The sequence below is a fragment of the Homarus americanus genome, unplaced genomic scaffold (genome assembly GCF_018991925.1).
Source record: "Homarus americanus isolate GMGI-L3 unplaced genomic scaffold, GMGI_Hamer_2.0 scaffold6317, whole genome shotgun sequence".
Taxonomy (NCBI): Eukaryota; Metazoa; Arthropoda; class Malacostraca; order Decapoda; family Nephropidae; genus Homarus; species Homarus americanus.
The window spans coordinates 1,187,264-1,208,893 of record NW_024730668.1 but is presented as its reverse complement, the minus strand read 5'-3'; the positions used below and the strand labels follow the sequence as shown (position 1 = coordinate 1,208,893).

At 37.0% G+C, this 21,630-nt stretch overlaps 1 protein-coding gene across 2 annotated transcripts in view; it reads right to left on the bottom strand.

Annotated features, from left to right (window-relative positions):
• Positions 1 to 206: 206 nt before the first annotated feature.
• Positions 207 to 21,630, bottom strand: part of LOC121867162 (serine/threonine-protein kinase grp-like) — a 47,375-nt gene continuing 25,951 nt past the window's right edge. For both annotated transcript variants that reach the window (XM_042366926.1, XM_042366927.1), the window contains exons 6-11: positions 21,021 to 21,150; positions 11,585 to 11,712; positions 8,179 to 8,266; positions 5,047 to 5,195; positions 1,438 to 1,671; positions 207 to 1,025 (exon numbers count right to left, since the gene is read on the bottom strand). In XM_042366926.1, coding sequence (XP_042222860.1) covers positions 804 to 1,025; positions 1,438 to 1,671; positions 5,047 to 5,195; positions 8,179 to 8,266; positions 11,585 to 11,712; positions 21,021 to 21,150 — 951 coding nt within the window. In that variant the 3' untranslated portion in view covers positions 207 to 803. The remainder of the gene's footprint in view (positions 1,026 to 1,437; positions 1,672 to 5,046; positions 5,196 to 8,178; positions 8,267 to 11,584; positions 11,713 to 21,020; positions 21,151 to 21,630) is intronic.

The window sequence follows — 21,630 nt, the reverse complement described above, 5'->3', positions numbered from 1 at the left end:
CTATTGATTGTGGTACTAGACATTTTTACTGCCAAGATGAACTCTAAGCAAAAGATCCTACCCAATTCTAGATAATTTAAATATTACGGTTACCTTTTTCATCTAGTTTCAAACACAATTTTCTTGGATATGAAAGCGACCATTGTTTCAATGCTGTAAGAGTAACCAGAGATGAATTCAAACACCAAGTTAAAGAAACCAGGAAGATAAAATAAAATTTATTTTTCAAGCCAGCCAATATTAAGTAGTAAAACTTAAGTAATACCACTAGTGTCTACACAAAAATGGAATGTAAAACAAAATCAATTTTGATGAAAACACCCATGAAAAAGAAAGCACCCATCAGTGAAAGACTAGAATTCTGCCTGCAAGAGTATAGAGTGGCCTGGACTGAGCAAGGCTCTTCTTACAACTGCAGCACAACCATGTGATGGGCACTCCCATTTATCTTGCAGGGCAATGTGAACACTAATTCCTACCACAGCTGGACATGAATGTTCATTAATCTATTGGTAAGTTTTTAACTTTCCTTAAGTCTATTAAAAAAAAAATTATAGCCCAAAAACTTTGGCTTTTGTTCCATGCTAAAGGTAACTTCATCAATTTAAATTTATTATTTATTCTAATCTTGCTTTCCCGATTTATTAAAACTAAAATGTTAGCTGGATCTTGTCAAAACTACTGTATATGCACACACTCAGTCACACGCACATGCATGCACTTACACACACACACAAAACTTCGCTATTTAAAAAAGTTAACTGAATAATTGATCATGAAGATAAGGTAACAATCACTGGTAATCATGCAGGAAGCATATTGGTGGCCAAAGCCCTGTTACATGCCACTGATCCTTTCACAATGATGTGTGAGAGGCCTTCTTTAATGCGTAGAAAATGACGCTTGAAATCTAAACCACATCCTTTAGACAAGCGAAAGTCAACAAGGATATGCTGTCCCATATCTAGTACACTGGCCTTCAGGACTAGCTGGGCTCCACGACGGTCTAATGTTGTAACAGTCAACTGCAAGGGGGAAAATAAATTCTTTTATTCCAATTCAATGAAATCATTACATGGCATTTCATTCTCTCAACTTCCAAAATTAAAGGCTTATAGTGCATGTGCACTGATTAATGTTATGCTTCTTTGCTTTCAATTATGGAAAATACTCAATTAAAAAATTTTGTAAACAAGATATCCATACAAATGCCAGATTCAAACTACGAGTACAAGGTAAAGTAAACTAAGAAATTATATGGAGAAAATATTGAATATTGATTTAACCATAGATACAGGGAGTGACGAGATGCACCAGACAATCATGCTAACAGTATATAACCTATAAAAAGGACTATATGAGGCATCTTTACACAATGAAAGTCAAGACAAATTAAAGCACATTCAATGAATAAGCTGAAGACTTCATTAAACTCACAACGTTAGCAGTAAGACAGCGGTAGGTATAATTCATTTTGTTGAAGAGCGCCTCCAGATGAGTTATGGTGTCTTCAAGAGTAGTTCTCACCAGTATTCTGGTCATTCGTTTAACCAAGCGTTGTAGTGGAGTTTGACTGGCCTGTGTTCCTTGGGTTAATTGTGATAGCAGCAATTGGTCAGGCTGTGCAGGCTGAGAAAAGCTTACTACTCCCAAATCCATATTTGCTCCAACCTGCAAAGGTTAAAAATTAAATTAAATTCATAGCATCTCCTAGACCTACAGTTGGATTTTAGTTTATTTCCCTGAATAGTGGAATAAAATTCTTGTTCTGAATATGCACATTATCAAAATCTAATGAAAAGTTATGGCTTTACAATAATACTATGGACAATCAACTAAAATGAATTATTACTAACTGGATCTTAACTGTGGTTGCTATTATGCAAAGAGATGGATGGTCAAACTCAACTAACCAAGACACTCAAGAGTTTAAGCAGTAACAAAATGAACCCTCCACATTTTCTAAATATAATGTAATATATTTACAAATTAATTTGTCAGCAGGTATGTGCATGGTTTATATAACTCTCCAGTTGATTAAAAAGTCACAAACTAATATGACACCAGTTGTACTATAACTATATAATCTATTTCATCTGTTTCTTGGTGGTGGTGCTGTGACTGACAGCTGCATGACGTTTTCAACATTTCATTGTTCGTTATGTTATTTGACTAATTTCAGCATCATTTTACAGCCATTCTCCACACTTGTGTGAGCTAGTCATTGTTACCTGGTGGCAGTTCTCCTTGCTACACAGACTCTTGCAGTCTCTCCTGTCAGGTTTCTAACTCTAATGTCATTTCTTACACCTCTCCCCAATGTCACGTCTTGGCCTACACCTAGCTCGCCTCCCCTCCACATTTAGACTCCTGCATCTCTTGGTCCAATTGGTCTTCATTCTCTCCACATGCCAAAACCATCCTAACCTGTCACTACACAGGATTTCTCCAGTGCTGTCAATACCCAATTAAACTCTTAGTGCTGAACAGGGTGAGCCTCTTGTCTTTCAGTATCACAATGTACATCCACCACACCACTCTCATTCCAACTCACTCAAGTCGACTTATGTCCACCTCTAACTGCCCATGTTTTGCTGCCACACTTCCTTTCATTCAGGGTAAGGTCCTCTTGCTGTCAATAAAGGCAGAAGCTCCCTAAATTTCCTATAGACACAGCTATAATAACTTTTTACATCTTAACATTATCAATGGAAGTGAAGTCGGGGATTATTGGGTCTTGTGTTACTGACCTGATGCAATGTCAGGTCACCCATTATATAATCTCTTCTCTCATTTGCTGTGGAAGTAGGGTGGGGGATTAGAGGTCTCATATTACTGACCTTCTGATGCAATGTCAGGTCACCCAATATTAGGGTGGAGCATCGGTGGTCTCATGACCTGAAGATGTCTTGAATAAATACAAAAGCTAAGGTGCTCCAGTGTTTCCCACTTACTAAATGTACAGCACAGTAATATGTAATTATAATAACTTTTTATGTCTTAACACTGCTTTAACACTATTGTCAGCCAATTGTGTCCTGGTACAGTAATACACAACACAAATTGTAGGCAAAAACAGCAGCTAGCATAGGAACAACCTACTACAACAGCAGCAGAATTTGAACTAAGCAATCCATGCAGCTAAGCCACCCTCACGCATGGCATGTGGACACACATTGGAGCATGATGCAATCTTTCAGTACTCCTGCAATATTTATTCCCAGGCCTAGAAAAGAGAGGGTTGGAGATATTTTCTCAGAAAATGCGCCTGCTTTCATCCTCACTCATTCGCAGACCTGGAATGGACGGAGTTATCCCAGATTTTTTCCAAGCAGATTTCAATTCCAACTATTGGAGAGTTCCAGGGATTGGGGATTCTGGCTAATAGGGAGATTACTGCCATATGGCATCACAAAAATTGTGACCAAGTACCAGGTTGCTGATCTGACTTTCTGCCTCATTTACACACAATTACAGGGTCTCACTTGTTTCTCTTACTATTGACAACACAACATACATATATTGTTTCTCACTTGATTTTTTTTTTGGGGGGATGTCTATTATTATCATCATTATTAATATTATAATTATTATTATTATTATTTTTTATTACAATAGAAAGTTGATTTAGAGCGATTCAATTGAAGATTATGGATTTAAAGCGACACCCACAATTAAGTATAATGTTTTAATTTAAAGCGAATCTTTCCTATTTTGCGCGAGCCTGATGTTTCTCTGGGCACGCTACACTGTCCTAAGGGCAAAGCTGTATTGTACATGTACTCAAATAATGTACTTAATGATTACCAAAATTTTTGTCAAGTGCAAACTATAGCATGATTATATTCAAATTAATCACTATCTTATAAGAATACCAGCAATGTAAATTATATTCTCCCCGGTCACTTCTGTGACATTTTATAAGGAAAAAAAAAAACTCAATCTAAAGGACATAAATAAACACTTCACTAGACCTTCGGCGCCAACTGTCAAACATGTCACTGTCACGTCACTTCCCTCTCCAGCCAGGGTTTGGTGGTTATAGGCTTTAAATTCTTATCTTATATAATATCACAGACTAAGGTTAGAATATAATTTGCATTGCTAGAATCCTTGCAATTAATTTGAATATAAACTTCATATATTTTGCACGAGATAATTTTTTTTAGCCCTTTGTAATAAAATTAATTAGAACTAAAATTTGTATGTCTAATGCGAACTATAGCGATTACATTCAAACTAATCACTATCTTATAAGAATTCCAGCAATGTTAATTATATCCTCCCATGTCAGTTCCGTGACATCTTATAAGAGAAAAACTTAAAGTCACTCTTAAGGACAGATAAATAAGCATTAGACCTTTGGCATAAACTGTCAAAAATAACACCTCACCTCACCCTCCCTCCCCATCAGCAGATTGCCAGTAAACAGAAAATTTCACATCCAATAATTTCAGCCTTCAACATAATACTACAAAAAACAATGTTTTGTTTATTCTAGATGGGCTGAGGTGCATCTGGGTAGACTCTCAGCCTTTTTAGTATTTTGTGTTTCTCTGAAGTACCAATCTAAATTATTCCACTGAAACAACACTTCGATTTAGTGCGAACTCGGTTTAAAGCGACTTATCTTGGAATGTTCTACTGTATAAATTTCATTTATTATGAATTATTATTACATTATAACTACAGTATTACATTTTCGCCCCCCAGGCCTCGATGTGGGTCAGTAACCTGTGCCCCAGGTGGGATAATCCCCGTAAAAAAATAAATAAATAAATAAATAAATAAAATACTGTACCAGTAATCTGAGGGGAGTGAAAAAAATTAAAATAAAAAATACTGCCTTGTCATCTGGCAATCTTGTCACTACACAAGGGGCACGGGACAGCGTTCCGAGATCCCCCATGCCTTCAGATCTGAGGACGGTATTCTGATTGAAATGTCAGATGAAATTGTCAATCTGGTGTGCAACTAGCTGAATATAAATCCCTCACATTGTCTTCTGATTATACCCTTAATGGTTGTTTAATGCAATTAACTTACAACAACAGTATCTATAGTAGCAGGGGTTGTCGCCTCAGGCTGTGAACATGCCAAACGCAAGGAGATGTCATCAAAAGCTGTATTGGTCCGTTCTAACTCGCTGCACACTCTTTTGCTAGATGGAGTAGTGTTTTCATTTTGCACTGAACCTGCAAATAAAATATAATCTGGATTATAGGCATCAAGAAATCTAATTTCAAAATAAAGAAAAAAAAGGGGGGGGGAGGGTGTTTACCCAACAAAGTATATCACTTACAACTGCAACTGAATTATGTGATGATTGATGATTACAAGAGCAGCAATGCCCCATGGTGTTCCAGCTATATGACATTAAATCCCTCATACAGCTAGATCACCAAAGATATTGCCATTCTCTTCACTTGGAGTTCCAATAGTTTCAAGCCTTCACTTACAAATCAAATTCATTCTTGATTAGCACAGCTCCCATAGGAAACTTTCATATCTTCCATCCAAACCCTGCACGGATTAAACATGTCTGTTGGTGCAAGATCCATCTGCTGAATTAAATGCTTGCTTGTAGCTGACTTAGCCCACATCCATGCTTTGGTAATCTAGCTTTATGGACTCATAACCCCCATCATAATGCTAAACCACCAAAGCAGAGCCATAGGCTTTACTAAGTAGGAAAGGGAATCCATCCCCAAAAAGTGTGCAGTTCTCCATTCCATCTATTATTCAATCTGCAGCATTTTGGAAGTGATATAAATCTAAGCAACTAAAGGTTTGTTATTAGGTAAACATGCATGTCCCTTCCGTGTGCTAAATATGGTTCCCAATGCCTAATAATTAACACGAGAGAATTATAAGCCAATAATTAACACAGATGGAAAGGTTATTTTAAGCCGAATAATTAACATATACAGGGAAAGATTATAAGCCAATAATTAAGTTAACAAATTAAAACATGCAGAACAGTAATAATTTTATACCTTTATGAGAAATGAAATGAGATTTAAAAAGGTGAAGAAAAAGAAACCTAGCCAATATCCAAGTAAATCATATCAGCCTAATACACCGATTCCCAGTAATGTACAAGTATACAGTATAAAGAGAGAAATTCTCTAGGAGGAGGCTGCTGCATCTAGACAATGAGGGGTGTGGCTGTCACCCCAACTCCTTAACCTTGAGTGTGTTAAGTGATGACTATTACCTGGACAGTAGAAAGTCATTTAATGTATACTGTCCCATACATCAAATCAATCGGCATGTATGTTTATTGCTAAAGAAACAGGAACCTGTTCATTTGTATATTCAACTACATGAAGGTTGCCGGAGACCTCCACAGGCCACCAGAATGCGGGTTCCTCCTGTTTTCTTTAACTATACACTCTCGTCTTAAGAAAAAACAAATAAAACTGTGCCTGTCACAGCTCCACAGGAAGGTTCATTAATATATGATGAGGTAGAAAGTTGAAATAAATCACTTTCCTGTATTCCTGTCCGAACATTCAATATTACACCTGTAAAACTTAGAATTAACACTTAATCCTTTTCTACCAATGATGCACATCTGCTGTCGGATAATGTGAGGGAGATCACAGACACTGTGAAACTCTGCACTTAATAATTTGCAGAGTCACATAGTACCTGAAAGCTCCTCCCACTCGTTCAGCTCCCCTTTCCTGCCAAAATACACATGACATGAAACAATGGTGAAATATTGCAAATGTGTGTGTGCGCACGCATAATGTGGCGACCTGTGATGTAATGGTCAGCATGCTCGCCCCACAAGCAAGCGGACCCGGGTTTGATACCCGGGCAGGAAACTATGAGCAAGTTTCTTTACTCCGTTTGCCTCTGTCTACCCAGCAGTAATTGAGAACCTGAATGTTAATCAACTTGCAGATTGTGTTCCAGGGTAATGGTTAGCCACTGCAGTTGGCGAGTTGTCCAGTCTTCTCAGACTATTCCTTGTCACTGGGTCATGCAACTCGCCAACTTAGGGTGTTGTTGTTGTGTTGGTGATAGCTTCTACACCTTAAGCAAATTCACGTCTAGGCGGCCCTTGGGCCAGCCATCCTCGTTACACGAGGGGCAACCATTATTATTATTGTTGTTGTTATGCATAATGTGTGTGGAAAAAAGCGACCATTTATCTCGCATCCCGGTATATGGAACTCCAAAAAACGGCTATGTTCTCCAATGATTTACAGACATTTAATATGAACGCAAAATAGTTTCTAGCCTGAGTGGGGAAATTTCCAACCATTACCCACCCGTGAGTTATGTTAGTTATTTTTCAACTGTAATTTTGTATAGATATACATAATTATCTTTTTTTTTATTCAATTGCACACACACACACTCCCATGTATGTACTTTGTTGGATGTCTTGCCTTTTATATAGGGATGCAATAGCTACTAGTACATCCCTTGACAAAACATTGTAATCACTCATTATTCTGCAAGACAACAGAATGCTTGCACAAGTGCTTAAAAGCCTGGGTCACAGGTGGGGAGGTCAGCAACAGGGGTGCTCACTGTAGAAAGCCGCGTAGACTACTAACCTACATTTTCTCGCCTATCCCTGCCTCCCTGATCCCAAATGCAGTCGCCAGAAGAAATAAAAAAAGAAAAGAAAAAATTTGAAGGCAACTAGACTAAACATATTGGGTCAATTACAACTACAAACACTGTATGTATGTATGTATGTGTATACATACATACACACACACACAAAAGGCTCTACATCATAACAGTTGAAAAACACTACAACACAACATAAGTATAATTCTAGTGCACATTAGGGATTGGTGAATAAGGAAGGTTGAGATTAGTGGAAACAATGATGTATAAAGTTGGTGCAGGCAAATTAGAAATTTATAACAAATGTATATATAAGTTGTTCACTCCATATCAGTGACATTTTCATCCTAACACACCGAGTATGTAATGCTAAGTCAGTACTGTACCCATTTAAGCTCATACACAATCACACAATTCATTCTGACCGTACAACCAATAAATGTACTTGGAAGAAAACTACTAGCCATATGTAGTGGAAACTGAAAGATTATGAAATATACAAAAATATTTAGCACCAGATAACTACTGTACATGTTTACACTTCTTTTACAGCCATAACAGACTAGTTATCAAGACATGCCTTACCTGTAATCTTGTGGAAATTTTTGGTAAACCACTGATGAACCTTCACCTGACTTATGGTTGCTCTGTGTCTTGGTACAGTGTTAAGTACCTGTAAAAAAAAAAAATATATATATAATAATAATAATATACAGTACATACAAACCATACAGTAAATTCTCACCAACTCAGACTAATTAGGGAAATGGGCAGTCCAAGAAGGCCAGAATCCGATCTCCAAGATCCAAAGGCAATAAAGTCTGAGATGGAAGGGAAAGTCCGTGTTAAGTACCTTGAAAGATATCAATATAGAGAACAATACCTGTACATAGAAACAAGCTAACTAGCCAAATTTGTTGACAATATTCAGCAGCTGATTATGTGAACACAACAGCCATATCACATGTTCTGTCTCGGTTACATTACGGAAGGACAACAATACAATGTGTAAAGTAAACATATAATTTGTTAAAATGTGTTTTGAAATGATTGAATTAGTGCTGAAGCGAATAAGGTAATGTCTAAAGAATTTATTATTTTATTCTATTCCTCATTGGTCGTCTGTCTAACACAGTATACCTATGTTACTGGAGTATATGCTCATCGCCTTTGCCGTAAAGACAATAAAAATTACTAACATTTAATTTCGTGAGAAAAGCATTAACTATATTTAATATTGTATGTTTCAGTAAATAAGATTTAAAAATGTTAATAAATATAAAATGCAGACAGCTGATATGCCGATGAAAACCATGTTCCCCGCCCTCAATAAATGTCAATAGAGCAGTTGCGTTGTTTATTGATCAGGTGGATACTGTTGCCATGTGTGTTGTGACTCGGTTACTCTAAAGATATTATAAATTGCAATACATTGTGTACTATATAATAAACATATTACTGATAATGAATTATGTAATTATAAAATAAGTAAAGCATATCGAAAATTATTTATGAAAAAATAAATAAAACAAAAGTTATGATACACAATTACAATGAGACTTACATGACTGACGCCCGGTGGTGTGGTGATAAAACTAATTCCAATAAAATTAATTTACAATATCGGAAATAGTTAATTTTACTGCCACTCCACCCCGTCACATACTGTACTGCGGTGACCTTCATGACTCAATTTTTTTTAAACTCAGGTTAAAACACAACGACCCTCTTCAACGGAAGAGGGTGTTTAAAACTCCAGGTGCTAGACTACATATCCAGATCCACATCATCTTCACTGAACATTCAAATCATTTTTACTATACATCCACATCATAAATCCTCACTGCACAATCACCCATGCCATATATGTACAGGTGGCCCCACTCCTAAGTTAACCACTCAGCGTTGCCAATCCTCTCTCTCCGAGGTGTGAACCCTGAAGTGTAAAACTGAAGTACAGTACAGTATTCAATAGTGAGCAGGAGGGAGAGGGGAGGGCTGTGTTGGGGTAGGTGTCCTTCTGTGTTTTGGGGGAGGGTTGGGGGTACTAGGGGTAAGGAGGGAGAGCACATACTGTACGAGTTCGGAGATATTACAATGCAAAATAACACTTACACTCTTACACACACTCACATCTATCAAATTTGACCAAAAAATGATTGAGACCCCACTTCAATATAACAGAAAGGGTCACATGATCATTAAAGCGTAAACTACTTTCCAATACTCTACTCTATCCTGGATGACCTTCCCTCTAACCAACCAGCGATGTCTTGACAGGCTGGACAATCAAGCTCGCCAGTTGATCAATAACTGACAAGAGTACTTCCAGCTAAAATACCATTAACATGAAAGCAGCAGCTTAACTGTGTTCTATCAAGTATTCTTTCAGGACAATCGATGATTGTCACCACACCAGCTAAAATGGGCAAGAACACCCTGAAGGTACCTCAAACTTCCATCTGTTACAACTCATTTCTTACACACCTCCCTCAACTATGGAAAAAGCTTGTTGAGTGATACTGTATATACTCGTCTATAACCCTCCCTCGTTTATAGGTCGACCCTGATTTTTTGACCAAGAAATCGTTAATTTATGATATTCCTCGTTTATAGGTCGACCCAAGTTTTTGAGGGTAATGGAACAACAAAACCTTCAGTAAAAACACTCTACGTCCTATAAACTGAGGCTCGCCGTGCCTGAAACACTGAGTGCCGAAGGCAAATTGTTTACCATTTATTATTACGCCACTTTACACTGAAAAGCGGGTAGTTTCAACAAAAATATTGTAGATTTCCATTCAAGTATTTATTCAAGTCAATTAGGAGGGAATATTATTGTAATACAACAGTTTTTAACTGAAAACCATTCGAAAAGTGATTACGGTAACATCTTTTGAACGAAAGAAAGCGAGTCATTGTTTTCATCACGATTTTATCCCAATTTCCACTGTAATACGTACGTCATTTCAGCAAAAATATTACATTTCCGTGAATGTATTATATCAAGCACAGTATGAATAGAATATCATTGTAATATAACAGTATTTTAACCGAAAACTATTAATAAAACGAGTAACATCTCTTGAACATCGGAAGGTTAGGTAAAGTCTTTTGTTTTCGTCATGTATTTTATCCTATTTTACATTAAAATACATCACGTTTCAGCAAAACTACTATTTATTTCCTAGAATATATTCATTCAGGCACAGTTAAGGTAAAATATACGTGTGATGTAACAGTTTTTTAACTGAAAACGATTTGAAAAACACATGTACCGTCTAGCTGATACGCAACAGCTGGTGGCGCGTCATGCATCGTTGTAAACAATAGGAGGTTGAAGTGGATTACCGGGTATTATATAAAGTGTGAAACATCGAAAAGGTTTTTATTACCGGTATTTTTTGTAGAACAATGAGTACTGTGATACCGTATATATGATAAATTAGCCTGTGCTAAGAACTTCAACATAGACTACTGAAAGCACGTTGTAAGGCAATTTAGCCTGAAGGAACTGCACAACTTTTCATTACTAATTGGTACATATTTTACTTTTTCATTGTTTACTGGCAGTAAATGGTAAATATTTTTCATGTCTGAAGCTAAAAGTTGCTCCTCGCCCTTCCCATCATGCACGGGTTCAACCTAACAAAACTATTACCTATGTAGAGGTCAACCCCCAATTTTTTGCCTAAAAATTTGGTCTTAAAAACTCGAGCTACACACGAGTATATACGGTACCCCAAATTTCATTTTATAATAGTCCAGTTGTAATAAATAAATTGCTGCTTTAATATATTCAGGGGTTGAGTGCAAACTCCTAACCCATTCTTTAACCTTAAAAACTACCATATAGAAATATTAGTCTCTTCACTACAGGGATGGCACTTATATTTTTCTTGGCTACTGCCAGACCACTTTATTCAGCACAAGAGACTAATGAACTGCTAATGCATCCAGAAAACAGAAGCAAAAAAAAATAAAATCATACCTTTCTCAAAAGAGAGAGTGCTAAATTATCAATCTTGGTCCAGGGAGTGGTAGTGAACAAGTGACAATCCTTGTCTTTCCAAGCTGTGTATTCAGGACAAGAGAAAGTTGGTTCATCCCAGGGCAATTCTGAAAATGTAGCAGTTCCTTGAAAATATTATCTCGCACAACCATGAAACGGGCCATGGATACCTCTCCAGCTAAGCATTCATGACAAGCATAAGTACTTGCAGAAGTACTTAAAAATATATAGGCCTACTGCTTCCAAAAATAAATGACAATAGTAAAAACAACAATATTTGACACAGCATGTAATTCAAATGAAAGAGTAAGAATGAACCAGGAAAGACAAAGGTATAAAGAAAGAATGAGCATGAACAAACAAGCCAGTGACCATTACTTCATGGGAAATAAACAAAACACGTACAGTCAGTGACAAAAGTTCGCTCCCCGTGGTGAAACCTAGTCATGGTAACGAGTCTCCGAACTGATTTATCCTCGGTTTCATCTCATTTGAGGTCAATGCCGATTCATTTTGAGCGGGAGCAAACTTTTGACCCAGACAGTATAGCCCCTAGTTGCTAGAATGGCAGTTACACAAATTATTTGTACACCCCCCTCCCCCCCAAAAAAGCTCTTAACCAGTAGATTAGAACATATAAGTTAATCATGATGCTGTATTTCGAATGGTTTTGGGTTATGCTGCAGAAACAAAAGTAAGGACAGCTATTTTCTAAATCCCCTACCACCTTCCTGTACTAAACTAAGAGGGCATCACACACAGCTGCATGCTCTCCGATATATTCCGATTTCTCGGGAATTAACGCAGCCAGCTTTTTGCCCCTTACAAGCAAGTGCGTGAAGGTGCACCCAACAATTCTGTGAAGTTTTACTTCAACAATAAGTCCCTGAATGTTAATATCTATAAAATTAGCTGTACCTTGTTTGCCTTTTTGTTTGCATTGGTTGTTCAGAGCTAATCATTTACCAATCTTTTTTTTTCTATTTCTCTACATGCTAAGCTTCTGGATGACCTGCAGAGAAAACTCGACCATGGGTAAATTAACACTGTCGTCCAGCCTCTCAACGTATGCCATACCTCCCCACCAAAATAATGGATGACAACCTGGCAATGCAGTCACTAAAAAGAAGACCTCACCACCGTTGATTACCATTAACTGCATGCACTTGTAAATAATTTGCCATGGTCGATGCAGCTGCAGGTTATGATCTACTTAAAGTGGATTGACGGCATTAGTGGCCACCCCTTGGCTCAATACTACTGTGTGTGATTTATCCACTAAAAATTCCACCGCAGATGACTGTTGCAACTGTGTTGACAGTTTTAAGTTCTCGGGGACAGGACTTCCAGTGTACACAGGTCAGGAAATTAAGGCAACTGCAGGAGATTGATCAAGAGGTCATGTATGAACCTGGCCCTACAGCCAATGTGGTTCTGGAACTAGCCTCTCATGACATTAAAAACAGCCTCAAGAGGTCCTTGACAGAGGACAGTTGCTCCACATGCCCAGCCAGCTGCCTCCAGACAAAGTTTTCACTTGGGTGGACAAAAGAATACCCAATAGGAGCATCAGTGTCCCAGGGATCAGTTATTGGCCTAGTCCGTTAGAATACTGTACTTAGATAAATGAATTGCACCAACAACCACAGCTGTCAGCTTACGCTGATGACTGGACCCTCCCTCACTCTTACAATCGTGAGGACAGTCAACAAGAGGCCAGACACCTAACAACCAAGTCAAGATTATACAAGAATGGGGTCTCTGCTGGCAAGTAAACTGTGCTCCAGATAGAGCACAAGTGATGGTAATACTGTATTTTGCTCCCCTGCTGCAACAGCAGCAATGTAGAACAGAGTTCACCTCTGCGGGGTAACCGTCCCACGCCTCGACTACATCTCAATCCTGGGTGTAGACATTCACATGGAGTACGATTTAATAGACACCAACACTTAACCAAATAGCTTTATTCAGCGCCATAGTCTTGCCAACTAGGGGTCATGAGGCTGTACAACGCACAAGTTCAGTTGTATCTCAAATATGCAGCTCTGACCTGTCAAAAGCTGGACAAAGTTTAAAGATGAGCTCAGTGGCTGGTTGGTAGTGCCTTAAACCCCTCACACCTGAACCACCTGAAGTACCATGACATAGCAGCCTTGACTGTCTTCCACAAAACCCAGGTCCAGCAGGTGCCTCACCTGGCCAACCTACACCTCCCACCACTGATTATACAGTGGAACATGAGGATGATTCAGGCCGACTGCTGATGGAGGTCCCTCAGTCAGCTGCCAGCCAGCACCAGAGGACTTCATCGCCAGAGCAGCCAAGTTATGAAACCTCTTCACCAGCACCACAAATATCAGGCAGATGAACACACATGAAGTGAAGACAGCTCCTCAATGCTGAAGGCAATTTAACTCCTTTCAATCTGTTATACTCATGGATGTAAAACTAATATAATGATGTTCATCTTAATGTGGAGGTTAGATTTTGAAATAGGTTTCTTTTCACAAAGTGACCTTTAACCTGCTAAGCTGAAAACACAGAACTGCATTCTTATTTGTCTCTTACCATTTTGTAAATCAACAATGTAAACAATACATAAAAAAAAGTACATGTATTATCAACCTTCATAAAAAGTGAGGCTTACTTAACTTTAATAGATTCTAAAGATGTTTTATCATCAACTCCCTCTATGTCCCCATTAACTGCCTGACACAATTACAATTACATTGTGTTTTTCAGTCATGGATTTTATCTATGGAAGTTTAGTGAAGAGCAGCAATACTGTACACTACTCTCCAAAACTACTTCCAAACACATTCTATCATATTAAACATTGGGTTCTCTGATTTTCATTTTGTAGTAGCTATCAGAAACCTTGTTGACTCACTGCAAGTCTGGACCAGTTCAAATCCTTCCTCAAACAAAATCTCAATTTGCCTGATAAAAAGAATAACATTTCATAAACAAATTCATCACCTAAATCCTAGGGGTAATGAAGTCCACGGTCTATTTGTTCAATGGTTAACAATACACACGCTAAGGACCTCTTATCTCCAGCATCTTCACAACCTCTTTAGGCCCTCAACTTTGTTAACCCACTTGTTTACTGCATACTCAAATTGAAGCATCTGCATACTAAGACTCTTTATGTGTTCAATAGCTAACTTATGATACACTTAAATAATTTAACATACTAGTTTGAAATGTTGGATTGGGTGCAACTTATGTCTGTACCATCAATCCAGATGATAATAAACTAAATATAAATGGAGAGGGGGATGCTGTGCTCAACTTTTAGATTGTCAAAATAGAACAAATTACTCAAATATGAAGAAATGATGATCATCACTTTTCATGGCTCATGAATATTTTGAAAGTTTTCTTCTTTGCTCGGCTTCTAGGTTTGCATTAGATCATTTAGCAATTTTGTGCAATCACCATGGAAATTCTACCATGAATAAATGCACTACAATTTGACTAATGTTCTAACAAGCAACTCATGGCAAAACAATGTTTCAATCAATCAACTTGTCAGTTTACAAAAAATAAATATTTTATTGGAATTATACTCTGTAGAAAAGGAAAACTTATGCGAGAGGGCCACAGCATGATATAGTTCAATAAAACCTAACCTCAAGCAGTACCAAGAACAAGGTAGATGTATATAAGGACTTAAGCTATGATAGTGGAATTTTAAACATTTTTCTGTAAATACAGTACAGTATGCACATAGCATGTGTTCCAACTCATGTTCAAATCCGACTTCAGAATGTCCTCAGGTTTTAATAACTAAAATACTTATCCTGAAATCCGTTCAATGGTTCGAATTTCCAGGGCTTCAATTTCAACAATGAAAAATAATTATTTAAAAATACAAATATTTTCTTTAAATATGTTAAATAATAATGGGACTTTTCTTTACAACATTTTTGTAAATTGTTATAATTGGGGGAGGAGTTTTATTTATGGCCACGTGCTGTGGCCAACATATAAACTGGCTATTATGGAATCACCACTTCATTTATCTCTACATATTTTGCTTTAAAAAAAAATAAAAACCCATCGAAGAGAAAAATCCTGTGTGAATATATATATATATCGAGATATGAATGGGTTAGGTTCCAAATATAAACATTCTTCAGGTGAATTTTCCTGTTGAACAGAAAAACACTGGAAAACTAGGGTTCGGTTCCCCAATGACAAAATATCCCAATATCAACCCCCAAAACATGAAATCAGTTCACAAACAATAAAAACCTACCTAACTAATGATAAATAGTACACAACTACTGTAAGTTACTACCTAACTCATTAAAAACTTGATTAAAATACTATCAACATGAAAATATTTGGCTAAAACTATTAAGGAAAGGCTAAATCAAAGATTAACACAGCTGCCTGCAGTGCCATTTGCATAGATGCTGGCTACTTCACACATGGCTGCGCTGTAATGTCACCACAACCAGGATAAGCAGTTGAATGTGTGTCATTGCCCAGAAGATGGTTTGAGTGTGGAAGAAGCTATTCTTTGTACATAAAATAATATAAGCTGTACCAGTAAATGAGGAATAAATAAAAATATTAAATAAAAGAAAAATGCAGTACTGTACTGCATTGCAATTTGGAATCTGATCACCAGCATCCGAGACCGCAGAGCCACAAGAGAACACCAGTCCCACTCTCTTGTACTAGCTCCCACACATGCAAAAAATTCTAATCCCTTATGCTTTTGACCTTATGATAGATACCCTATTTTATTTTCACATTGTGTATGAACAGTTGAGTGCACGTAAAGAAAAATATTATCCACCAATGTTTAAGGATGACGACCATCTTTCTTGGTTTGACTTGCACTATCTATACAAAATTATCTCACCTTGACATTTAAATCTATCTCTATCTTCAAAAATGGCTGCAGGTTGCACCTTTAATAAATGGTTTTAGTCCATCTTACCTTACTCACACATCCAGAAAGGAGAATACTGTACCACAAGTATCGAAGAGTTGAGTTTCAGCCCTGACTTTGGTAATCTAGCTTTATGACGTCCTTCATCTCTCACACAGCTAGATCACCAAAGACGAGGCAGAAACGGCATCCATGACTTCGTTTCATTCCCATGAGGAACTTTCCTCTTTAGGGTGGCCCTGACCAGTCTCAACGTCCTGTACTACACATCATCTCCACTCCCATTACCCCTTCCCCATCTCTCTCAATGGATTCCTCCATTTCCTTCCACGGCTCTCTTATTTAACCCATCTAGGGGGTCCCCAAAACTTTCTGAAGTCGGATTTGTACGCAAGTTAGAACACATGCTATGTGCATACTGTACTTACAGAACAATGTTTAAAATCCCACTATATCATAGCCTAAGTCCTTACATACATCTAAAATCACTTAATTTAAGACAAAAAATAGAATGGCAAAATACAATAAATGAAAGTAAAAGTAAGTCACCAGGCAAATAAAATACTATAAATTTCAAGTTTAACCCTGCTGGTATCGGCGGGTGTTCGTAAGTCAGGGACCCCCCCCCCCCCTGTAGTACATTACCTTATGAACCCCTCCTTGGATTGCCAAGCTTCCCATTTTTCAGATACAATGGAATGTAAAGGCATGTTTGCAGTGTCAAATTCATTCAGCTTTTCTACTTTAAGTACTGCATCTAAATTAACTAAATTTTCATTATTTATCAGTGAAAGCATGTACACATTTGCAACCAAAATGGTTTTAAAACTATAATAACTATAATACTTTAATCCTGGAATCCGTTCAATGGTTCAAATCTTCAGGGCTTCAATTTAACAATGAAAATAATTATTTAATTGTACAAATATTTTGATGAAATATACTGTAGACAATAATAACATGTCAAATTTTAATGGGACACCCTTTATTTTTATTTATTTTTTATAAAGAATACTGTACAGATATCTCTTGTTTAACGAATAGGTTTGGTTTCTGGAAAACAATTCCTTACATAAATTTTTGTATCTTGAATAACGGTACAAATGGGAAACATAGGGTTAAGTTCCCAACAACAATCAAGTCCCAATAATGTATTTTACCCCACAAAACATGGAATCAGCCCACACACAACAAAATAAAACACCTAAATAATGAAAAATAGCACCCACTTACTTTAATTTACTACAGGGTACCTAACTCATTAAAAACATTAATAAAATACTATCTAGATGAAAATATGAAGGATTGTGTGCCAAAAATTACAAGTAGAATAAAAATTAAAACGTAGCTTCCCACTCAGCCAGCTAACTCTTGCTGGAGCATGAAGAAATGTTTCCTTTATGTTTTTGACCTTTTAATTACTCCCCTTGCCCATTCGGTATGCAGGGTTGTGTGGATGTGACCCATGTAAAAAAATATGAAAAAAGTTTATCTACTGAAAATTATTCGTTGAATAATAACCATAACATAGCTTACAACTCAGCCTGGTAGCAAAGTGGTTAGGGGATGTGACCACAATGATGAGTAACTTCGTAACAATACCACCAGCCATGTTAAGGGAAGCACTGAAATTAAGCACACCACCACCCTCAAAACAAACATACCGAATGGCAGGAGCAATTACCATAATGGAGGGCAGTCAAGGCTCACCACAAGGGGAAGAGAATAGTGGTACCAAAGACACAGTGGCTAGGGCAAGTGCAGGAGCGGTGTTCTCATCATTGAGTGAGAATACGTCTCTGCCCATCTCTCCAAGATGGCCACCCTAGCTGACTCACGGAGATGCACGATTTGAATCTTTTGCTGGGACCCAAAATTTGTATAAGCAGGGAAGCTCATTAAATGAAGGGTTAATTTAGGAAATTCATAAAAGCAAAATTTTTTTATCTCAAATATTTGTTAAGCAAGGGATACAGTACCTTTCTTTTTATTAAAAAAATTAGGAACAATATACTGTACGTTTCAAAGATTGAAGTTTTAGTGCAAGTGCGAGTAAAATCATTTGCTATCAATGGATATAAATAATTATTAAATGTCATTGTCTTGCAGTTTGAAAGTTTTTGCACTATATCTTCACAAAACCCTGACCAAACAAGATAATTATGTACAGTTCAGCAATATGGTAGAACCTCATTATTTCTACTTGCTATTGCAAACTTCGCACTATTCGAACAAGGTTAGATATCTCTATTTCAAACCACTCATCTATGTTTGAATTATATCATCCTAATTTAAACCTAGCCACACGGTAACATTCTGCCATGGTTACCATGGAATCAATCTTATCTGAACCTTGTGTATAATTATGGACATAAAACAGTTATACCTCTGGCAACAAAATGGATATGTTCACAAAACCCACTTCATCTTCAGAAACTTCACTGCCAGGTCTAGATTTAACATGGAGTAAATGGGAATAGATTCCAGTCCTTCATTATTCTGTATTTTGTGTATGCCAAAAATGAATCAAAACTGCTATACTAAAAAATTATACATAGAACATTATGAAATACAATAATATATATTCTATGTCCAAAAAGTAGCTCCTTCCTCCCTCAAACCATCCTCTGGGCAATGCTGAGTGGCTACACAGAATACTTATTTTATGCTAAACTTCAATTTAACTAGATAATTGGTGGCCAAAAGAAAAAAAGGAAACCGACAGTAAGGATGCATGTGAGGTGCACATTTAAACTGAAATGGGCTTAAGCCAAGTCACCATACATACTATTAAACTGTCCACTGCCTGCCTACATTAACCTTCCACAAAATTCACACCTATGCTCATATATTTTTTTTATAGTTTTACATTACAGCTGCTCCCCAACTTACGACGGGGTTCGGGACCCAAATCCAGTTCGTAAGTCGAAATGGTCGCAACTCGAAAATGCTTAAATAATAAATAGAAAATGTAAAATGGGTGTCTCTTTTTCTTCTCAGCACCACAAAACTCCCACTTTTAAGCTTGCCAGCCATTTTAAAATGAATTACAAACGAAAATTTTGTCAGTCCACTGACATTGGGACTCGAAAATACGTAATTTGACAAAATTTTGGTACTACCGAGGCAGGTTGTAAGTGCGGGTGGTCGTAAGTCGGGGAGGAGCTGTATATTATATTCTCTGTATTTCTAAGTCACTCTAGAGTATTTAATCGATTTTTCCACAACTGTTAGTTCCAGTACATGTAACAATGGCAACATGTATAGCCATCTTATATATGCTTCTGAGGCAGACATTCCACTGAGTGACTACTACTGAGACATACAAACCACAAATACAGAAACCCCTCCCTCCTCTTCCCAGTAAAAAAAATTATTTCAATTATTTTCATTTTTGTCCAAGAGCTATTAACAAAAATGGTATTTAATAAAATATAATACACTGTAATTTCATTAACATCATGAAAAAGCATAAGACAACTTGGCTAAAGGTTGTAGCAACACTGGTCAGATGATACAGTGGTTTAGGGCAACAGAGAGGCAGCGTGGAGATGAAACCCATCTAACTGTACCCCTGACTTTCAAGGAGTTATATCATCACCCTTTTGTTTATTAGATTTTCCATTAACCCCTTGGAGATCAAAATCCTTTGTGGTACACACGTACCACATGTGGGAACGTTCAAATCATACACAGGCAGCTGACCGTGAGTGCATATTATCCCATTATAGTCATAAGTGTTGTAAATAATCTACAGTATATATTTTAATATCAAGAAATAAAGAGGGACCATACAACAGTAAGCATAAGGTAATATAAGATAAATTTAACATAAGCCAAGCGCAGTACAGGTAAAATATGGTACAATCATGGTCAAAAGTTCACTCTTGTCCAAAATGAAGCAGCATCAACCCCAAATGAGATGAAACAGTCAGGGAAAGTCAGTTCGGAGATTCATTACCGTGGCTGTTTCACCACAGGGAGCGAACTTTTGTCTCTGATTATACCTCTAATATGGGGTTTAGGGTCATAACCCCTCAGTGCAAAGAAGTTAAGTGTAATTTTTTAAAACATCTTTTTGGGGAGGGCTGAGGTGTGCTGCTACACTTCCATACACCACAGTACCTTCTATATTGAGACTCATGCCAACTTTACACTGTCCCCATTTTGCAAACTTCATGTTAAAACTAAGTTGGCATGCCACCACCTTCCTCTCTCTAGGGCCAACTGATAACCTATGCCTACTGCTTGCCGAGAACTTTTCTAGTTTCATAAACATATAACCATTACTTCAGTGTATGACAATTATTGTGAAGCTAAAAAGATTACAAAAACCGTGAGGGACCTGGGCAGGTGTCAATGAGCTCTGCCAATGGCAAGTGTGCAGTCTTAGGAAACAGCAAGAAATTAGGGATCAGTTTATAGACAACTTTCAAAGAAACAAAACTGTACAGAATTGTAGGAGCCCATTGATGAAATATAAATAACGAGAAGTTATCAACTTACCACCTGCCAGTAGAGCCACAAGAACAACACCACACGACCAGATGTCTGCTGGCTCTGCACTGTATGGACGCAGGAGTACTTCAGGGGCCATATATGGTTTTGTCCCACATTGTCGATCTAAATCTCTCTCCTGGGGAGAGGGGGAGGAATTAAACCCATTAGTTTCAATGCACAACTGTTGTCCGATATATACATACAGAGTATAATAAAAACCTTGCACTTTTCAGTCGCAAGTTCAACAAAAATTATTTATGCTGGTAAAAATGATCATCAATCCCAAGGAAAAAAAAAAAACAATTTTAAGCCACAGACTATAAGAATTCAATGGGTGTTGCCTAAATGTGAATTGGTAAAAATATTAAATTCGATAAACAAGATTTATACTAATAAGTAAACAATCTATGGTCTATTATTACAATTCTAACAAATTTAAGTACTCAAAATCTATTGGAATTCAACCTTAAATGCGTAGATTCTAAGAGTAAACTAAACATCTAGATTCTACATATAAATAAACATATATATATATATATATATATATATATATATATATATATATATATATATATATATATATATATATATATATATATATATATATATATATATA